The sequence below is a fragment of the Trichophyton rubrum genome (assembly GCF_000151425.1).
Source record: "Trichophyton rubrum CBS 118892 genomic scaffold supercont2.14, whole genome shotgun sequence".
NCBI lineage: Eukaryota > Fungi > Ascomycota > Eurotiomycetes > Onygenales > Arthrodermataceae > Trichophyton > Trichophyton rubrum.
The window spans coordinates 203,920-224,385 of NW_003456415.1; the positions used below are offsets into that span (position 1 = coordinate 203,920).

Sequence of the window (20,466 nt, forward strand, 5' to 3'; positions counted from 1 at the left end):
GTTTGTTTTGGGTTAGAAGGCGCTAAACCTCTTTTGGTTTCTTACATAAGCAGACTAAGCTTATCAAACTTTTTGCTTCTTTTTTATCGATTCCTCAACTTTGCAACTTCAAGCTCAACATCCACTTTACAGCCAAAAGTGGAATTCGCAACATCGAGGTCGTCTAGACGGCCATGATATCGCCTTGTCTTGACAGTTGGTATTTGTTTTAAGTGCTGTCCCTTCTGAGCCGTCAGTTTGTGGTTCATTCGACTACGGCAAACCAGAGAAAAGGAATATAAAAAGTTAGATTTCGGCCAGTTGACCATGGCCAGGGATACTCGCTCACCATCACCTGTAGGCAGCACGTATTCTTCATCGAAACGAAGCCGGAGAGGCGATGATAATTACGATAAGAGCAGACGCCATGATGTGAAGGGGTATCGGAGGTCCCGCAGCCCCGAGGTAAGCTTGTCCTGTCTCCTTTATGACATAGCTTTACTAACTATTGCTATTTCCCTGTTCTAGAGACGCCATCGTGACAGAGGCCGGGACCGGGATAGAGACCTCTACCGACATAGAGATCGCTCTGTTGATACTCGAGACTCTCGTGACAATACATCCTATCGCCCCAGAAGAAGCCGTTCACGTCCTAGGTACCGTTCTCGTTCGCGAGAAGATAGTCGTGGCTACAGATATCGAAGCAGGAGCAGGGATAGAGCCTACCGTAGCAGACGAGATGATTCTCGTGATCGGGGTGGTAGACGAAGGGATGGCTCCGCTGACTCCAGACGTGCTTCTCGACGGGATAGTAGGGATCGAGGCACGAGGGAGTCTAGCGGAAAGTCTCGTGAGGTATGTCATATACCATACAGGCTGTGTTGTTTATCTAGGGCTACGCTAACTTAGTTCAGGTTTCCAAGCAGGCATCTACTGTAACCCCTGCCCAAACTGATGAACAAAAGAAGGCTGAAAGACTAGCAAAGTTGGAGGCATGGAAGCAGAAGCAGGCAGCAGAACGTGAACGAAAACAAAATGAGCTTGCCGCAAGTGGACCAAGAGGCATTCTTGATGAAATTGACAAGAAAGTTGCTTTATCGCGCAGTGTAACCACGACTACCACTTCGACACACCCGACCGCCGGCTCACATCCTGCTGGAACAGCAAGAGTTACGGATAGAACACCGTCTCCAACTCCCAAGCAACTTAAGAAAACAACTGTGGCTTCTGGTAGTACTAAAGTGTCTGAAGCCTCCACTCTTTCATCTGCAAGTGCTGTGGCTAACAAATCTTCAGTTGGTGCCGGCTTTTCACCCGGTAAGCACAATCTCTACCTTTCGCACCATTGATGAAACTGAATCCCATTACTGATATTTTATTTAGCTGCTGTACCGCTTAAAACATCAGGCAATGTCAGCGGATTTGGCCTAGGGACCAAAAATCTTAGCGATTCAAACAAATTAAGCGTGAAGAGGACGCTCAATTTTGGAGAGGAGGAATCCAAGGGCACAAAACTTTTAAAACTCCCTGACTCGTCCCTAGAGGATATTTCAACCAATACCACCCAGCAGGATGGTGATTACGATGACGACGATGACACTGTTATGCAAGATGGCGGTACCGAAGAGGAGAATGCCGCTGCCGCAAGGGCCGCCGCAGAACGGCGTGAACAGAATCGCGTACAGCCTGAAGTATCATCAGACGAAAACAAACCTGAGGAGCCCGAACCCAAGGAACTTTCCAATGATATCGCCATGGTCGATAACGCGGCTGAACCAGAGGCAGAGGAAGAAGTTGATCCGCTTGATGCTTTCATGTCCGACTTAAAACAAAGCACATCTACACCGAAGCAGAGCGTCAAACCCTCTAGCTCAAAGCTCCAACAACCTGAAGCAATATTTGGAGACGAAAATGACATTAACATGGACCCAGTTGAGCCAGAAGCAGACGACTTTTTCGCGTTAGCTAACAAATCAAAACGTAAAAAAGATATACCCACTGTTAACCATTCAAAAATAAACTACGAGCCGTTTCGAAAGAACTTCTACACCGAGCCTGTTGATCTTGCTGGTCTGACCGAAGCAGAGGTTGCAAATATACGCCTAGAGCTGGATGGGATAAAAGTCCGAGGCGTTGACGTCCCGACGCCCGTTCAGAAATGGTCTCAATGTGGCCTAGGTGTACAAACCCTGGATGTTATACGCAAGCTCGGCTATGAAAGACCAACTTCAATTCAGTCTCAGGCAGTTCCAGCAATTATGTCCGGCCGGGATGTAATCGGAGTAGCCAAAACAGGCTCCGGAAAGACTATTGCTTTTCTTCTCCCTATGTTCCGGCATATCAGAGACCAGCGGCCATTAGAGAACATGGAAGGCCCAATAAGTGTTATCATGACGCCGACTCGAGAGCTTGCCACCCAAATTCACAGGGAATGCAGACCTTTTTTGAAAGCCTTGAACCTTCGGGCTGTCTGTGCATACGGAGGAGCGCCGATAAAAGACCAAATTGCGGAATTAAAACGGGGCGCGGAAATTATAGTCTGCACTCCGGGCAGAATGATTGATTTGCTTACTGCTAACTCGGGGAGAGTTACAAACCTTCGAAGAGTGACGTATGTGGTCCTTGACGAAGCTGATCGTATGTTTGACATGGGATTTGAGCCTCAAGTGATGAAAATCCTTGGTAACATTCGGCCCAATCGTCAAACTGTTTTGTTCTCCGCCACCTTCCCTCGAAACATGGAAGCGTTGGCCCGGAAGACCCTGTCAAAGCCTATTGAGATTATAGTTGGCGGAAGAAGCGTTGTCGCCCCGGAGATCACCCAAATTGTTGAAGTGCGGAACGATGACGCCAAATTCGTTCGTCTCCTAGAATTACTGGGAAATCTTTACTCTGACGATGAGAATGAAGACGCCCGAACGCTGGTGTTTGTTGATAGGCAAGAAGCAGCGGATCGCTTGCTACGTGATCTAATGCGCAAGGGCTATCCCTGCATGTCGATCCACGGTGGAAAGGATCAAATTGACCGCGATTCAACTATCGATGACTTTAAGGCGGGCATATTCCCAATTCTGATTGCCACGTCAGTAGCGGCACGAGGACTTGATGTAAAGCAGCTCAAGCTTGTCGTGAATTATGATGCTCCAAACCATCTTGAGGACTATGTTCACCGGGCGGGTCGCACTGGACGAGCTGGAAATACTGGTACCGCAGTTACATTCCTAACTGAAGACCAGGAGCGGTATTCAGTCGATATTTCAAAAGCCCTCAAGCAAAGTGGTCAACCAGTTCCTGAGCCGATCCAGAAAATGGTTAATGCATTCCTGGATAAAGTAAAGGAAGGCAAAGAGAAAGCAAGTGGATCCGGATTTGGAGGTAAAGGACTGGAGCGACTCGACCAAGAACGTGACGCTACTCGTAACCGAGAGCGAAAGACGTATAAAACTGGAGAAGAGGGCGAAGATGAAGATAAAGAGGAAGACAAGAAAGAGAAGGAGGCTGACCTGTTCAGCAGAGCTGCCTCGGCCGTACAGTCATCCACCGCAACTCCAGCTTTGGGTACACCTGGAGGTGTGGACCTCGACGGGAAAATCACTGTCCACAGGACACAAAAAGATACAAGCTCGTCTGCCGGCAAAAACACACTTGATAAAGTAGGCTCTGCTGTTGCAGACATCCATGCTCGTCTCAACAAGGCCGGTGTCATGAGATCCGGTGTGCCGATTGATAATAAAGGCCCTGATGCTGGAGCTTTCCATGCCACCCTCGAAATTAATGACTTCCCACGTAAGTTTTTTCACTTCCCCATTAATTTAACTGTATAGATAAGTATATGATAACTAACTATATTATAGAAAAAGCCCGATGGGCTGTTACCAACCGGACCAACGTTGCCAAAATACTGGAAGCAACTGGGACTTCAATCACGACCAAGGGCAGCTTCTACCCAGCAGGAAAGGAACCCCAACCGGGCGAGAATCCGAAACTTTACATTCTTGTCGAGGGTGATACAGAGCTGGTAGTTACCAACGCAATGCGTGAGCTAATGCGGCTATTAAAGGAGGGCACTATTGCCGCAGCTGATAGCGATGCCAGGGCGCCGTCTGGCCGCTACAATGTGGTGTAAACTAGCGATTGCTTTCGTGTCTCAACAGCAGAGCACCATATTCCGTATCATCTAAAACAGCATAGTTGATTGTGCTATCTAACTATAGGCTAACCATAGTGAATAATATCATTATATAATACACATCGCGGATGAACAAACGGCTATTGGAAGTAGATACTAGGTATCGTTGCTTACTGCCCATAGATTTTCAAGTTCAGTAAGGGAATCGTTAAGAACATTAATATATAGACACGGAGATTGAATCATACGATCATTGAATCATAAGCGAAACAGCCGCCAAAAAAAAAAAAAGAAGAAGAAGAAGAAGAAGAAGAAGAAAGAATGTTCAATCATACAACAGCAGCTGTAAATCTAGGGGAATCCTTCTCTTCGTCCGGAGTAAAGCGGGACAGAGTTCAGTCCCACCTTCGAGATTCCTCAGCACTCTGGGCATCTCTTGCTGCCCTTTCAGCCCGACTTATATCATCTAGCGTATCATTTCTGGATCTTGATTTTTGTGCTGCGAGCTGGGAGCTTAGTTTCCCCTTCCCGGCTGCCGAGTGCTTCGCGGCACGTTCCTATTGATCAAAGTACAGAGGTCAGCTCGTCTGCGGTCGCTTATTGGCATGGAGTATGTATAAGGGTATTAGCCCGAACCTCAGCAGCCCTAGCAGCAGCGCTGCGGGCGTCACCGTCTCCATCTGCATTATTACCGCCACCTCCCAAAACCCTCCCACCTGACGGCTGCCGCTGGGAGGAATTGTTATTCCGTATCAGAGGTGTGCTCGAATTGGCTGGCGTAGGTTTTGTTGACGCTGCCTGTGACCCAAGGACGCGCCCAGGCTGCGCAAACGGGTCCGGTCGATTTGACGATTTAGAGCAAATATTCCCCATTGTGGTAATATAACCGAGAAGCGTGCGGTATGATATATCTGTCAATCGGCGGGGCTTGGTGTATCGGCTGGCCCTTGGTTCAGACACTCCTAAACAGGTTTTGCAGATGCATCCCCGGGGAATTCCCAGCGTTCGTGCTATTCCCCTTTATAGTTAGATAGATGGGCGCGCGGTCTGCTGGTTGTCGCTCGCCCTCCTTAAATCCGTCTGGCCCTCCCTTCTTCCGTGTTTCCGCTGAGTTTCCTCTCCCTTGTTTTTTCGTGGTTTTAATTGTCGGCTTCGTGTTGCTTGTTCGCTCGTCGTCTCGTCCGCCTTTTCTTAGTTTCATTTCTGCTGAGTCACGACTGACTAAGCCGCGGGGTCATATGACGAAAGCGCGCGGCTCCCAAGGTCCCCAAATGCGGTAGTCGCTTTTTTTCTCTCGTGCGGCCGCGGCTAAAAAAATAATAACACTCGCAGAGAAGAAGCGCCCTTTTTCCCGTCGCTCCTTAACGTCCAAATTGCTTCTTCTCGCTGCATATCCGATATATTTGCGAGACACTGGACGATCAGACGTTCCAGTCCTGGATGGAACTCCAATCATTCCCACACAGTCAGCCACAGTCTTGCATGCTCTTAGCTCGCTAGCCCGGCCAAGTTCTACCAGTCCCTCCGGGCTATGCGCACATTTCCCGAACTACAACCGCCATTCATATAACTAAGTAAGGACGGACTCAAGATGGCCGACCAGTTCGACGAGCGCTCATTCTGCTGGGAGTGCTATTGGCCGAACCTAGACGCCGACAACAACACTGCGCTGTCGTCCGGATGCGTCGACGCGAGCTGCTGGAACCAAGCCGACTTTTCACACCAGTCTTTTGATCTATGTGGTATTGGCACAGAGTGCTGCGACAACGATCAGTGCTCTCCCGGCTGTGCCACCATATGCGACGGGTTTGTGGACTGTGACAAGTCAACAGCCTGCTCCGAGCTTCAGTGCAACGACATGAACTGCAACAACCAGGCAACGGCCTGTTTTGATATGAACTGCGTCACAGAGGGTGAACAATCCCTAAGGTCCCTCGATCAGGGCCCCTTCTTCAACCAGGGCATACCACTTAATTGGGGGTGTCTGGATCTACAAAGCACTGCTGCTGCTACACCTGCCGCCACAACCTCCGCTGTCAACGATGTCTCCTCCCTACAACATTGCAACCTCGACAACGATAAGCTTCGATCGCACTTTCATTTTCATCATGTTGGATCTATAAACTCGTTGGATATAAATTCAGCTTCAAAGGGACTCGGCAACGGAATCATCGACCCTAAACACTCCCGACCCGTTATTGGCACGCCATGCTCAAACCATGCAGGGAACGTATGGCCCATGACCAGCGCCGCAGGCGAGTGCAACAACAACCTAAACAATCACAATAATACCCATCACCCCTACCTTAATCACCTTCACCAAAGGGGGAATCTCGACAAAGCTTTTGACATTGTTCAGTGGTCCTCTCAAATGCAGCGGCACCGACACGATCCATCCTTTCATTCGCAAACAAGCAGTGCAGGTTTCATACATGATGTCATGACCAATAATTCTACTGTTTCCACCCGTTCCACTCCTGGCCTAAGCCTAGAGTCAAGCCCAATGACTGCCCTAACAAGTCGAGAAGTTAGCATACAGTCGATGGATTATAGCGGTGATGAGCTGCACATTTGCAAATGGGTTGCAAACGGCGACTCAGGGCTTGTATGCGGTATCACCTTTCCGGACGCGAAATCTCTTCAGGAACACCTTGTCCAGGAACACGCCAACCAGACTGAAGGCGCTAAGGGAACCGGGTATTATTGCTGCTGGGAAGGCTGCCATCGTCCGCATGAACCTTTTTCACAAAAATCAAAACTCCAAGGCCACTATCTCACACATAGTAATTGTATGCAACTATCCCATACCCTCTCGAACCCAGACCACCCATGTATGATGGTACCATGTCTAACTATTTTTACAGATAAAAACTTCCAATGCTCTATATGTGGGAAATCATTTGCACGACAAGCGACCTTGGAGAGACATGAACGTAGCCATCGGGGAGATAAACCGTATAAGTGCAAGATATGTGGAAAAGCTTTTACGGATAGCAGTGAACTTAGTAAGTTATCCCTGTTCCCTGAGCATGAGAAATGTCCCGGGGAACACGAAGATACTAACAGGGATTAGAAACCCACAGGAGAATACACACGGGAGAGAAACCGTTCAAGTGTAAACATCCTGGCTGCACTTTTGAAACTGGCGATGTAAGCTACATATTTCCCCTTACTCTCTTTCGCTGCTCGTCACTAACTTTGTTCGATGATAGTCATCTAATATGTCAAGCCATAAATTAAGTAAGTAATCATACGATGAACCATAGTGAATCAACTCCTAACAATGATTTTTCTTCTAGCACATGGAGAACGGCGACACAAATGCCCATTCCCTGGTTGCTCCAAAAGTTTTACTAGACCAGGTACACTCCCTATACCTTACATTCATATTTTTCATTTACTAACCTGGCATCTAGACCAATTAAAAAGACATGCAAAGACCGCTCACAAAGACGACCTTTTTTCACTGCAGCGAATGGCTAGTCCGGTCACTCCTAGCCTACCCGTAATATAGAACACTGTTTATAGAATTTTTTTGGGATAATTTGCCTTTTGCTTATGCGTTTTCACCCTCTCCGCACTGTTGCGGACTTGAATCAAATCCCATAATGAACAAACCAGCATCTCACGATGGGTCAGGCCGCTGGTCGATCTCGGACGGTCCACAGGACGATCCGACAGCATCATGCTACACACCAAGCCAGATTGGGGAACCATGACGGGGATTTCTCGGCGGAACTGACATCTACGATATAATGGCTGCGTTTTACGATTTTGTTGGAATCTGGAGGCTTGCTTGCTGTTTGGAGAAATCATAATACCTCGGTGACTTGATTTCCAGGCTAAATAGTTGTTGCTCATCCGCGCAGTTGACTTACTGAGCGGTGCAGATGGTCCTTCGACCGGGCTAATAGTACATTAGCTTTGAATACTTCAAACGAGGAACTTTCGCCATATATCACCTACTATGATTCAGCCTTGATTTGCATCATACACAGACCTCCAAAGGGTAATATCACTATCTGACCCATATCTTAGCTTACAAACGAGTTATCTACTCTGCGCCCCATAATCGACCGAGGTATGTATAGCAAAGTTACTCGTGCTGAGCACTCTCTTCTAGATTTTTAACCGCATTCTCTATCTCTCTTATCCTATGACCAACTCTTCTTTTGATTTCCGCCCGGACATCCGCGGGAATATTGGTCGGGTCGTAGGATGTGGAACGCACGTCTGCAACACCAGTACGGTTCTCCCCATCTTTTGACCCGATATCTTCTGGCGGTGGGTTGTTCTCGGCATAAGCGCCGTATGCATGGTTAAGGTCATCAAAAGCTTCGCGCATGGATATACGGTCCGATGCAGCATATATCGTGGCCGCGGCAGTAGACTCAGACGCTATTTCTAACTAATTTCAATACTACTGTTAGATTCATCAGATAGCTCATACCGAGGGAATAAAACAGCGTGACTGTATGTACAGCTGTGTTCTCCGCTGTATCCAGAAAACAGGGACTCCAGGAAGTTCTAGTTCATACCTCATCCTTGGCGATTGCGTATCTGTATAATAGTATCAATTAAAATGCCCCAGTTTAGATGGTGATTCGGATAGTCCACTTACAAGTCCTCTATTTCTTGAATATAATCATCCACCGTCACTTTTTTTGATGACTGGCTCGTTGAATAACTCCGGTCATATGACACTGGAGACGAATGTCTGTGGACACTGGCAGTCATCGGACCTGAATTCAGGAGCCTGTGGCGAGGACTGTTTGTTGATCCAGGCCAGCGTATCGGGGCGTATGCCAAAGGCCTGCCAGTGACATCACCGCGGGGTGAATATAACTGCCGCTTTTGTGGTATATTTGTAGTGCATGCCCCATCTGTATCCAGTCGACGGACGGACGGAATTCTCGATAGTCTGGTAGTGGTTCTCAACCTGCAGCCTTGTCGTGGAATAGGCAGCATTATGGCGGTCAGGACGTTCTGCACAAGACAGATGTTTGCTGCAAATTGACCGTCACCAATAAGGGTTGCCTTGAGAAATGTGGCTATCAAAACATAGTAAGCATCCCGTCTAGCTAACGAATACGAGTGGAGTTTCACCTGTGCCAGAAAATATAATCTCCGGCTTAATGATATAGAGGGGAGATAGTTCGCCGATAGTGCTGTCTGGCTCTATTACTAGATGAAAAGTTGTTTTGAGATGAAGTGACGTCGCAAGTGAGTTGTTTCTAAAGCAAAATAAACTTTCTTGAATCAAGTTCAATAAGCGCCGATTGCTTGCTTAATGCGGCTGATAATAATGACCGCCTGGTTCAAGGCCATGATTCTGCGACTAAAAAAATAATCACAAAGATTTAGTTATAGCGAGTTAGTTACCCTTAGGCTGGAAAGTAGTTATGTTCAGGCTTGTGGATTTCGCATAACCACGTTGAAAGCAATACGCAGAGGGCCGCGAGAGAAATAAGTCGTGCCACTGGATCCAGTCAGGACCGTTCTATATACGATTATTGTATACATTAGGTGTCACAAGGCGAGGAATATGATACGTTTATCTAACATGGATGTAAGTGCTGTGGCGTCAGATGTATTGTTTTCACTCGGGTTTACAGTGATCCGAAGCCCTAAAGGGCTATTGAGATTATCAATGATATGTTGACTCGGAGCCAGACCGCACGCTCGTAAAGGTTATCAGTTCCCTTTGGGCAGTCATTTACTTCATTGCTTAATTGTAATTGCGTGGCTGAGACCGTTTTAGAAATTCGTATGGACATTCAGGATCTAGAGGTAATCGTATTAGATCGTATCTAGCTACTCGCTCTCTGGGTTCATATCAGCTGCAGAGTGTATAAGATTCAGAGCCTGGGATATCATGTTTATCATAAGTTTGGAAATCATAATGGTTCATTCAACATATCCGAAAACAATTTTGACTGGGACAAAAAGAAATCGCAAAAAAAAAAAAGTTACCAAACAATCATCATAAGCATATACTCGTAAATATGTCGTAACCAAAACAATGTGCAAAACAGTTCAACTATATCATTAGAGCTAGTACCGGTCATGATGGCGCTTTGTGTGGCGAGGTCTGTCGGAGTAATCATACTCGTACTCAGACGGAGGGCTGCTATACCGACTTCGGTGTCGCCGATGGCTGTTGCCATGGCCACTGTCACGGCCTCGCTCGTCTAGTCCCAAAGTAGCCATTCCTTTGGCGACATAGTCTGTCAAACTCTTGCTTCGCTTCCTGTTCGATCGCCCAGACCTGCCTTGCCGGCCATCATCACTGTAATAATCGTACTTTCCAGACTCACGAGATCTAGATTGATAGTGTTCGAAAGCCTTCTTGCCAGCAGCAGCAAGCAGTGCTGCAGTGGCGCCGGTGTTAGTTCTTCCATGACTTTCTGAGTGTGAACGGTGTCGTCTCGACTCTCCCCCAACTAGGTGGCTTGACGCAAGGCCAGCTAGTGTCGACTCTATAATATGTCTCTTGGTAGATTTGCTAGCGCCCCCACGGTCGAGAACTTTTTCGGTGCCGCCAGCGCTGGCAACGGCAGCTAGGACACGCTTCCCCTTCTCACCAGTCCAATCTCCCGGGTCGTTGCGGGCACGATACGCTTCTAGTACTCCTGCAGTCAAGGCAGCGGTAATAGTGTTCTGCAGGGCCTTGTTTGGATCATCTCTATAGCCGTGGGCCCGAGGGTCTGATGAGGTACTTGTATTGTGATAATTTCTGCCACGGCTTGAGTCCTGACGGCGGTCATCATAATCGTAACGATGATTGTCATAACCCCGATGCTGATCATGACCCCTATGGTCTCTATGGTCGTCGTCGTATTCGTAGTGGCGGCGTTGCCCGCGGTCGCCCTGTCTGCGAGATCCATCCATGGCTCCCATGAAGCCAAGTGCCTCTAAGGCGTGATCACCAAGCGACTTCCGTGGGCGTAAGGGGCTGGGTGACCGTGATGGAGGCGACACTGAATGTGTGTAGCGCGATGAAGTTTTATCTATCTTTAATGTTAGCTTTTGGGTCATAGGAAGAACAACCATGATAACTACTAGGTTGGAACTCCTCGTAGAGATGAAAGACAGGGCAGCGTACGGCGATGATTGCCACGGCGAGGCGCCTCATCGTATTCGTCATATCTGCTTCTTCCGCGGTGCCTGGCTTCTCCTCCAGTCGAGTAAGACCGCCTATGTCGTCCGCTTTCTTTTGGTCTGGGTTCAAGGTAGGGTGCACCTTTAGCCTGACCGGGCGGATAATAGCCAGGACCATAGCCTTGACCGGGCACGGACTGCCCCGCGGGCGGGGGTCCATGGTGTCTTGACGAAGCCCTGCTATAGGGGTGGTTGTTGTAGTAGTCGGCTGCCATGGGATAAGTGTCGTCGTGAGCTTGCTGGTATCGGTTATGTGCTAGAACTGATGGGTTCGGCGTGCGAGAGTCCATCAACAACGGCTTTATATCACCGCTGGGCGCCAGTGACGTATGAAGTGGGTGATTGTGGCTTGGTTTTAATCTTGGAGAGACGGAAGCAATAATAATACAACGCAGGCTCAGTGCATGTCACGTTTTGCTTGGCAGATGACATCATCAGCAGGGGTGGCCCGTGTAACCCGAACCCTAACTCAGTTCCGGCGGGCCGGGTCCATGGTTCAGCAATAGTTTATTGTCAGGGGCAGGATATTTGGATAGAGAGCGAACGATCTACGGATCGTGAGAGTGAAAGATGCTGTTTTGACTCCTGTCTATAGCCTAGTGTTTATATTCCTGGTACTTCCATGAACAGGGGTTGAAAACTGTGAAAAGGGGGAAAGAGGCAAAGTTAAATACATCGTTGAAAAAGAACGGTGGAAGAAATGAAACGTAAGATAATAGAAGGTAAGCGTCATCTCCTCGGTATGTGTTTGCTGCTATAGCTTGACTTGGTCGATGCAATTGCCAGTGAGTCTAGTCCCGAGGAAATGCTGTCAGATCGGTACGCCGGGGAACGCGGCCGTCTTTCATCCTCTGCATCTTGCGGATCTGGGAGCTCTCGGGGTAGGTATCGAGGAGAAGCCTCATAGCTGGTATTGGAGCGGCTTGAGTGTCGGCGAGATTGGGAACGTCGTGGGTCAGTCGGCACTTCTGTATCGTAGGCAGGGAAGTAGGCGGTAGTTGAGCCGGGAGACTGGGAGTATGCGGTGTCAGAAATATTCTGATCATGCCCGTCAATATCAACATCAATGCCTGATTCGCGATGAGTCCTTTGGTGCTGCTTCATGTTATCTTTCCTGGTAAATGCCTTATTGCACACTGGGCAGTGGACTCGCTTTTCACCAGTGTGCTTTTTGCCGTGCCTTGCGGCATGTCCCGAGGTCGTAAACGTAGCCGAGCATCCATGGGAGGCAGCGTAAGGACAGGCATGCTTATTCTTTTTGGTAGCGGGTGGCGCTGCATACTCTGTAAAGTTGCTGTAACTTGATTGTGGCGATACTCTTTCTCGTTCTCCTGTCTGATGCTCACGCTGAATAGGCCCCCTTTCTTCGAGGTCATATCCATATGGTAGGTTATGCGGCATGACAAACTGAGGAGGCGAGGAGCAGTGAGGCGGTGGTCCGTAAGAGTAATAATGTGACTCGGAAGACGATGCCATGTCCTTCCATTGTGACCGGCTATCTCCATGACGAAGGGTGGCTGACTCCGGGTTTCCCTTTACTGATGCCGGCCACCCGTGAAGTTGTGAAGAGTGGCCTGTTGGCTCTTGCCTGGATTTGGATGATCTTGAAGGCCGAACCGCAAAAGAGGGGTTGTCATCATTGTTCAATATTGAAACCATCCTTTGTTTCTCGGGAACTCTAGACATAATGCCCGCCGTCGACAGGATGATTGGATATTGGAGCTCGCTAACAGAGAGAAAGAATGAAGTCTCAGAATGACAAGCAAGTATTTTATCTCCTTTAGCGTCTATCTTCACCACGATATAGTTTGGAAAAAACAAAGGGGTGAAAAGGCGTTTGGCAGAAGCTGTGATATATAAATGGTCCGTAAGAGCTCCGACAGGGGGTTCCGCAGGGTCAAATATCGGCGTAGTCGACTATACGAACGTCAGCCTTGTATAGGTATTACAAGGCGGCTACTTCCGGTAGAGGAAGCCAAAATATCGATATGACCGAAGGATGGTGGATGTGGGGTGTGGCCCGACAAGTCACAAGCTTCGCGTAAGTGTAGGAATTGAGGCTTATACGTAAGCTCCTAACCGACGGTGGGGGTTATGCCTGTTAGCTTTATTAAGAGACGCCTTTCTCTTCTTTCCCCAGCTTCTTTCGGTGCAGGTTGGGGGAGTAATGAGAATATGAAAAGGTGTTATAGCGTTTGCTTTTGTATAAACGAGAAAAGGGGGCAGGATGCACATATGTATGTATAGCCCAAGCCAGCGGGTAAAGCTTTTTGTAACTATATACTGCACGGAGGAACGAGAAGCCTGGGGAGAAAGAAATAAGTATCAGCCTTTTTGTTAAAGGCGGCTTGACGACCAGAGATTCCAGTATGATAAGCCTGGGGTCAAGTTTCAAGCCAACGGGGTAGAGGTTATGTTCTCTTTTTCTTATAAGCAGTTGCCAATAGCACATGGAAACTGCAAGTAAAAGAAATCAAAATAACATAAACGATATGCAAATAATATTACACCTTTGCATATATTTTGCAAAGACGGTTTAGACTTAAGGGTACTTAAGCTCCTGGCCCCCCCACCTCGCGGACTTCCCTACTTGCTGAACCCGAACCGAAATAGTGACGTTACATGCACGCTTCCGGTGATTCAGGTTCATGATAACCCCAATCTCGAGGCCCGGGCCGCATTATGAGAGCGGATGGGAAGAAGCCTCCCACGCTCTATTCCCAAAACCGGAGCCAGCAGGAGGGAGAAACGGGCCCTAGTACAAAATCTTTGACCGGTATTCCATATTTGGAAGAGGTTGGAGATTTCCAGGGTCCGGCCGTAACTCTTTTGGACTTGGTATACATGATCCCTGGAGCGAGGGCCATGGGTAGTGATCCCACAGACCAGCAGAATCAGTAATAATGGGGGCGCCTGAGAGCCCAAGAGGAGCTTGTGCACCCACCAGGTGCATCACAGACAACTTGATCCGAGCCAGCTTGCTGCATTGACCGTATACAGAGCAGTCTTTGGGAAGAAGGCGGTCCGGGTTAATGTAAATCGCTACCAGATATAAATATTTTCTGGCCCCCTTTGCTAAGGGAAAAAGCAAATACAGACAGGAAATGCAAGACGAGTCAAGGATGTTTTGTACTTCCTTTGTCATGGTGGACCCAGCACTCGAGGCTGGATATGTTCTCTTTTTGCTCACCTTTTCTTTTTTCGGCTTCTCATTCTGCTTCTTCGTCTTGCTTTTTCCAAAATCCCTTGCCTGGGCTTTCGGGGGTTCCTGTTGGTAGGGTTGGTCGAGCTGAACGAGCTTGGTCCATTCCCTGATACCCCGGTCCATAGTTGTGGGATGGGATGTTCTGGTTAGCGGTAGACGCTTGTAGCCGTCCAGGGTCCTGGACATCTGATTGCATAACGGCGCAGCTACGCCGTCTCGAGAACTGCATCTGCGCATGGCTCGAGGGAGTACTCCGTAGAGTTAATGTGGATAAAATGGCAAGAGTGAAAATATAATCCCCCCTTAAAAAAAAAAAAAAAAGCGCTGATTGACTGACTGCATTAGATAGCGAGCTTCCCATGTGTGATTCGTCTTCTCGCCTGCGCCATCCACGTTTCAGACACATGGTCAGTCTGAGCCAACAGGTCCGGGTTGCACCATGGCAAATAAGTAAATATGGCGGTTTTCAGGTGGCGTAGAGCGCGCCTTCGAGGTACTATTGGGCGCGGTCGAGAATCTCTGGGCAATCAAGCGTGGTGCTAAGGGGGAGTGACCGCTTCTCCGTAACAGATGATGAGGAGGGTTCAAAGGGATCACCGAAGACAAGGCAGTGGGATCTCTAGTTAGGCACTCGGCCCCCAAACTCGAGCAAGGGCCATCTTGGTGCTGGTGGCCTAGCTGACGTTGAAGCTGAACATCAGCCCTGCCCGCTCACTAACTAGCAGCCCATGCCTCGCGCCGTCATGTATGCATATATACTCCGTACACGTCAATGTATATATGTAGGGAGCGGAATTGTCGACGGTACCTCTGCTCATCGTTCCTGTAGCATCCAGGTCGCTCTCGCGGATCGAACGGTTGAAAGACTGGTCGAACAGGCAGGGAGCATGGAAGTGCCTACAAGAGACTGTGCAACGGGGGCGTTTTTGGCGAAGACTCATCAGTACTCCGTACAGAACACCCTTTTGCTTTCGTCCAATATCTCGGCAACAGAAATCAGACGGATATTCAACTTTAGCGAGTCTCGGATTGAGGCGTCCTTTAAAGACACGATGGATGACCCGTCTTTGTTTTTTTCGAGGCTGTTTCTTTTCTCTCTTGCCCATCTCTTAGTCTCTCCCCTTCATCCGTGCCCAATAGACGATATCAGATACACCCCCTGATTTTAATCGCGGCCAAAGATATTAAGCAAGGACGAGAGAGCCGACTCGAGCTGTCTAAGCCCAGTTTCGTCACGAGGAGAATGTCTCGTAGCAAAAATTCTCTCGGCCCTCGGCTTCATGGCTGCCGGCTGCCTGTTTGCCTGTCTGGCCGGCTGTGGGCGAGGGCATTGCCATCCTGTCTGGAAAGACATCATGCTTGCATGGATGAGATCCCGCCACTCGACATTCAGCACTGCCCGGACCGCGAGGACGATCCTGTCGCCCAAGACAGCTCATTAGTTAACTGCTCGTCTCCCTACGCTTTATCATGCAAGCAGCTCGGGGAGACTCCTGCTTTCCGGCAGGATTTCACCCGTCCATTCGAGCCTCGTCCATGTCTTCAAAGTGGAAGTTAATGCGATGTCGTTGGTCCCCTGTGGCTTAACTTCCTGGCTCACGCGTAAACGCATGATCATTTGAGCCCTTCTCCATCTCAGGCGGTTGGACAGAATGCTGGCAAATTTTTTCATGCAAAGCTAGTTGGAATATTCTCCACAGAAAAACGCAGGAACCACGTAGTTAACAAGCTTGTCAGCTAACCACTAACTAGTTAAGGGTCTCCGCCGTCTTATACGCGGAGGATGGGGATGCTCAGGGAGGCTCATTTGACGGGGTGTCTCGGTCAGATTAGCGTATCTGTTGGAGAGATGCAATGGCACCCTAGGACGTTTCTTGGATCGGGCGCTGGCGTAAAAGATCAAAGCAATCCCTGGCGAAATGTGGGATCGTTACGCTGTACAGATGTACTTATATGCATAACTCAGACGGAAGATTTCCAGAACTGATCGTGCAGATGTGGACCGCGAAAAGCTCCAATCCGAGGGCGTCCACAACTATATATACACGCGTATGTAAGTATGTTGAATTATGCTATGCCAATGTCTGGTCAGCTATGGGAGACCGTCTTGGGCGTATATACCCTGGCAATCAATATTAAATTGGCATGCTTGCAGTCCGGCGTAATCTACAACCCTTGAACGGCAAGGGTTAGGCATCCATTCCGAGTGACTGTCTCTCCATATTAAACGTATGAGCTGGCATGGACAGGACGGAGTGACGCGGGAGCCGCATAACTAACTGGGTAGACAAGTCAGTATCCTCTCTTTCTCTAACTATCCTGTGTCCCTTTGAGTGTCAGCTTACTTCCTGGCGGGTAGGGAACAGCGCCCAGATCAAACCGGGTTCAGTATATTAACTGCATCAGCGACAGCCGGCAACCTTGTCTGGTCACTAGCTAGTCAATAAAGAGCGTGTGGTATCAGACTCAAACACCTTATGCCACTATGTTAGGAGGCTCGCTGTGTGGATGTTCCAGGAACGCTCCACAAGCCAACAGAGCGGCGCCCATGAACCCTCGATAGAGCGGGATGATAGCGCGCTTCTAGTGCCAATAATAAATAAAACAGAGCCTAGAGATTGGTCCAGAGAGAAGTAGTTACGGGGTGAGATGGAACAGCCAACAGTTTTATCCCTGTACAGCGTTGATTGACACAATGCAAGCACTGCTAGCAGGCAAGGCAGGGTCTTCAGGGGCTTCTTTCCCCCTTTTTTGTCGGCGCAGTTAGTCTATTGACTGCTAGGATAGTTATACTCCGTACAGCACAAACCGAGAGTAACGAGTCATACCTCAACAGGAACAGGAGTCGAGTCGCCAGAAACCCTCACTTTGGCCTAATAAAATGCCTGCTTGCTCATCTTCGTGGGGCTCCCTGGAAGCCGTGTGTACATTCATGCAATTATATTTAGCACTCCATTTAGCCCCCAACCACGGTCAGAAGTGCAAAAAAAGCGGCGACAAATGAGGCGTCTTATTTGTCAATCGAACAAGAAATGAAATTCCCGGGAGAGATATCTTCTCTTTTCCTTCCTTCTTCCGTACAAATCGAATGCCTCAGCTACTGTGGTGTGGCTGGGCTATCAATAAGGGTATCAACATGCATGTCTATGTGGTGGTTTTTATCCATAAAGAGCAATGATGATTTCCCTTTTCTTACTGCCGTGCATTTATCCTACCTATATACGCATATGTGTATGTATGCGTCGGCGTCTCCTTGTGTTTTGCATGAAAAATAGTTAGGCGAACGCCAACAGTTGAGAGCCCCTGAACCGTTGGCATCCGGCATGACTCTCACTATCCTCTTCCCATAGACAATTCAGGAACCCATTTCTTGGATGCTCCAGGTCACTTCGTGACTCAAATGTTTATTAAAAAAGTAAAAACTCCAAAAGGGTTGGTGTCGGCTCGGCCTCCGTAAGGCTGTACGATAGTGTTCAAAATACGGCACTTGGGGTAGGCAGATAGTAATGTCCAACGCACCACAGCCAAAATTATAACATGATAGGGTTGGTTGGCCATGGGATGATGAATGCTGAGGAACATTGAGTATATTACTGCAGGGCGGTCCGTAAATACATACAATGAGGGGAATGAAAGTTAGCGAAGGGACGGATGTTGCTGATATGCCAGGCAAGCAAACAGGGTATGGTATAAATAACAGACAACAAGTGAAAAGAAGAACGAGAGGAATAATAATAAGAGGAATAAGAAATGAAGACATGAGATTGAAATGGACCATATCCAACGCATTAATCCAGCCAACAAAAACTGTTCAACAGCCATCAATCATGAGTGGAATCCTGCCCTTGGAAATGGCTCAGATCGGGTATTATTACATGCATGCATGTTGTTAGAGCCAAAGTAAAGGGGAAACAGAAAGAAATCAAAGAAAAGGGGACCAAACGATTGGTGCCGCGCGCGACGGTAAAAGGATATACATGAAAATAAATATTGACGGCCAAGAGGCAGTGGGACCTGAGAGTGAGAATCGGTCCATATAAACCGGATCGCAGAGCCATGGTTTTTTTATTCAGGTCGCAAGCCAAGAGAAGAAAAGAAAACAAAATATCGAACGGGAAAAGGGCATGTACAATGGAAGTTGAAAAAAAGGCGATAGCCAATAGGGTCCCCTACCTCAATGGTCGACGGGGTGATCAGAGTCCGAAATTGGACGGCTTTCGCCCCCATAGATGCAGGTTATACGAAAAAGAATGTCGAAACGACCGTTATCCGGCCCCATTTCAGGGTATACCAGAACTGGATCGATACTTTTTGCCTGACCAACTGTCCCAATCGAGAACGTTGAGCAGGCAAAAGCAGAGAACCTGCAGGCGAAAACCCGACCCCAGTTGTTGGCCCCAATCCCAATCTAGTAATTGCAGAGTTCTTCGGCATTGACGCGTCAGAGGGTGTGTATGTGCGTCCAAAAGAGACACAAACGGTCGGGGGGCCTTTATCTGTTGCTTCCAATGTTGAGCCAGCTGAGATCTGAGCTAAGTATTCCCCTGCTCGCTGAACGGGTATTACGCCCGTAATATGAGGAGGGAGCACGACTTTCAGGATGCATTGGATTCAGATATCGGTCCGGACCCCCAGTATGTGGAGGGCCCGGGTTATCGTAGTATACACTGTTCGAGTAGTTACTACTGGGCACCCGAGGCTCTCTCGAAACCCTGCCCCAGCGGTCCACGTCATGGGTGCTGCTAGGCGCACCTGTTGAAAAGGCATCACTCTTTGTGTCTCTTAGAGTGTCCCTCCCCGTGTCTCTTCGGTCATCATAGAAGTCGTCTGAGTTGATGCTAATCGAGTCTGCACTGGATATCTTGGCAGCCATACCTTGAAGCTGCGTGAATGGCCACTTGGGAGGGGTTTCAGTGCTAGGACTACCGCTTGCGACCATTCCAAGGGGGTGTGGTCCATCAAATCTTAGGGGTGGCACTTCAGCGGATACGTGAGGCCATCCGCTGCCCCTGTAGTCTGATTGGTAGTCTGACTTGTAATCTGACTTGGAGTATTTGGAGTCAACAGAGGAGGCACGGGACTTTATCGATCCATTGTCCTTGTCACGCTGGAAGTACTTGCTCCAACCTTCATCCGTCAGCCTATCGTCAGCCTCACTTTGCCTATGATCAACAACTGCCCCAAATACAGGTCTATTATTTGAAACTGGAGGATAAACATCACTATCAGGCCGTTCCTCTTGAGCCGCTTCCATAGCCCGAAGCGGGCTTGGGCTTTTCTCGGATATAGGCATACCCCTGGTTGGCGGCGGCGCCGGCGGTTGTGGGTTTAAGGATGGCCGGGAATAATCGTCGACTTGACCGGCGACATATGCCCAGGAATCGGTTGAAGGAACGGGACCTCTTGCAATCGGTTGTATTGATCGTGTAAGAGGTTCCACACCAGCGTCCTGGAAGCTGAACCTATCCTTATCGTCTGAATTCATGTGCTTTTCCTTAGCGTGTTGGCAGTATAAGCTGGTCCGCCGCCTCCATGCAAGGACAAGTAGGATGATTATGATTATGGCCCCGATACCTAAGAGAGTACCTAGGGTGGCACCAATTATGGTTAAGGTACGACCATCTGGAGGAACAACGTCGTCAACTCGGTCACTGGAGGTAGAGGAAGTTTCTGTTTCGGTTGGATATGGTGTGAATGTGGGCGCAGACGTAATCGTGGGTGTTGATGTGCTGCTAATGACGGTCATGGAAGAGGAAGTCATCGTTGAGGAAGAGGCTGAAGAGGTGGTAGAGACAGAAAAGAAATCCTTGATATCCAACCAAGCATTATCATCCTGATTAAAGATGACAATGGGTTCTTCACTGTTTCCACCCGAGATTACTACTCTATTATTATATCCTGGGTCAGCTGCAACGGAGGCTCCAGTACGGGATCCGGTAGGAGCTAAAGTAGAATTATAAGCAGGATATGGGCCTCGTTTCTCCATAGTCGA

At 48.5% G+C, this 20,466-nt stretch overlaps 9 protein-coding genes across 11 annotated transcripts in view; 3 read left to right on the plus strand and 6 right to left on the minus strand.

The window, feature by feature from the left end:
- Positions 1 to 306: 306 nt before the first annotated feature.
- On the plus strand, positions 307 to 4,383 carry TERG_08432 (pre-mRNA-processing ATP-dependent RNA helicase PRP5; the record flags this gene model as incomplete). Its single annotated transcript, XM_003231085.2, has 5 exons — positions 307 to 444; positions 508 to 834; positions 894 to 1,296; positions 1,363 to 3,765; positions 3,834 to 4,383. 5 exons carry the CDS (start codon positions 307 to 309, stop codon positions 4,103 to 4,105), a joined length of 3,543 nt encoding a protein of 1,180 aa, XP_003231133.1. The 3' UTR covers positions 4,106 to 4,383.
- Positions 4,384 to 4,503: 120 nt separating this feature from the next.
- TERG_08433 (uncharacterized protein) lies at positions 4,504 to 4,981 on the minus strand (the record flags this gene model as incomplete). Its single annotated transcript, XM_003231086.1, has 2 exons — positions 4,504 to 4,665; positions 4,745 to 4,981. 2 exons carry the CDS (start codon positions 4,979 to 4,981, stop codon positions 4,504 to 4,506), a joined length of 399 nt encoding a protein of 132 aa, XP_003231134.1.
- A 718-nt stretch (positions 4,982 to 5,699) lies between these two features.
- Positions 5,700 to 7,356, plus strand: TERG_08434 (uncharacterized protein; the record flags this gene model as incomplete). 3 transcript variants are annotated; one of them, XM_047750574.1, is made up of 3 exons in its annotated part: positions 5,700 to 7,113; positions 7,182 to 7,258; positions 7,321 to 7,356. In XM_047750574.1, 3 exons carry the CDS (start codon positions 5,700 to 5,702, stop codon positions 7,354 to 7,356), a joined length of 1,527 nt encoding a protein of 508 aa, XP_047607541.1. The 3 variants fall into 3 exon arrangements, with proteins under 3 accessions (XP_047607541.1, XP_047604941.1, XP_047607542.1); XM_047748949.1 differs by having other exon boundaries at positions 7,182 to 7,348; XM_047750575.1 differs by lacking the exons at positions 7,182 to 7,258; positions 7,321 to 7,356 and having other exon boundaries at positions 5,700 to 7,181.
- An 848-nt stretch (positions 7,357 to 8,204) lies between these two features.
- TERG_08435 (uncharacterized protein) lies at positions 8,205 to 9,076 on the minus strand (the record flags this gene model as incomplete). The annotated part of the gene is made up of 3 exons (XM_003231088.1): positions 8,205 to 8,516; positions 8,647 to 8,668; positions 8,730 to 9,076. 3 exons carry the CDS (start codon positions 9,074 to 9,076, stop codon positions 8,205 to 8,207), a joined length of 681 nt encoding a protein of 226 aa, XP_003231136.1.
- Positions 9,077 to 10,162: 1,086 nt separating this feature from the next.
- TERG_08436 (uncharacterized protein) lies at positions 10,163 to 11,559 on the minus strand (the record flags this gene model as incomplete). The annotated part of the gene is made up of 2 exons (XM_047748950.1): positions 10,163 to 11,118; positions 11,214 to 11,559. The coding sequence occupies 2 exons, from the start codon at positions 11,557 to 11,559 to the stop codon at positions 10,163 to 10,165; spliced, it is 1,302 nt and encodes a 433-aa protein (XP_047604942.1).
- Positions 11,560 to 11,745: 186 nt separating this feature from the next.
- TERG_08437 (uncharacterized protein) lies at positions 11,746 to 13,836 on the minus strand. The gene has a single exon (XM_003231090.2). The coding sequence runs from the start codon at positions 12,953 to 12,955 to the stop codon at positions 11,999 to 12,001; it is 957 nt and encodes a 318-aa protein (XP_003231138.1). The 5' UTR covers positions 12,956 to 13,836; the 3' UTR covers positions 11,746 to 11,998.
- A 642-nt stretch (positions 13,837 to 14,478) lies between these two features.
- On the minus strand, positions 14,479 to 14,670 carry TERG_08438 (uncharacterized protein; the record flags this gene model as incomplete). The annotated part of the gene is made up of 1 exon (XM_047748951.1): positions 14,479 to 14,670. One exon carries the CDS (start codon positions 14,668 to 14,670, stop codon positions 14,479 to 14,481), a length of 192 nt encoding a protein of 63 aa, XP_047604943.1.
- A 3,860-nt stretch (positions 14,671 to 18,530) lies between these two features.
- Positions 18,531 to 18,911, plus strand: TERG_12685 (uncharacterized protein; the record flags this gene model as incomplete). Its single annotated transcript, XM_047751611.1, has 1 exon — positions 18,531 to 18,911. One exon carries the CDS (start codon positions 18,531 to 18,533, stop codon positions 18,909 to 18,911), a length of 381 nt encoding a protein of 126 aa, XP_047607543.1.
- A 55-nt stretch (positions 18,912 to 18,966) lies between these two features.
- TERG_08987 (uncharacterized protein) overlaps positions 18,967 to 20,466 on the minus strand; it is a gene marked incomplete at its 3' end in the record, with an annotated part of 2,734 nt that continues 1,234 nt past the window's right edge. Inside the window, exon 2 of the mRNA XM_047749026.1 lies at positions 18,967 to 20,359. Coding sequence (XP_047604944.1) covers positions 18,967 to 20,359 — 1,393 coding nt within the window. The remainder of the gene's footprint in view (positions 20,360 to 20,466) is intronic.

Excerpts from the sequence above, each read along its gene's own strand:
- TERG_08437 (XM_003231090.2), bottom strand. The coding sequence starts at position 12,955 with ATGTCTAGAGTTCCCGAGAAACAAAGGATGGTTTCAATATTGAACAAT.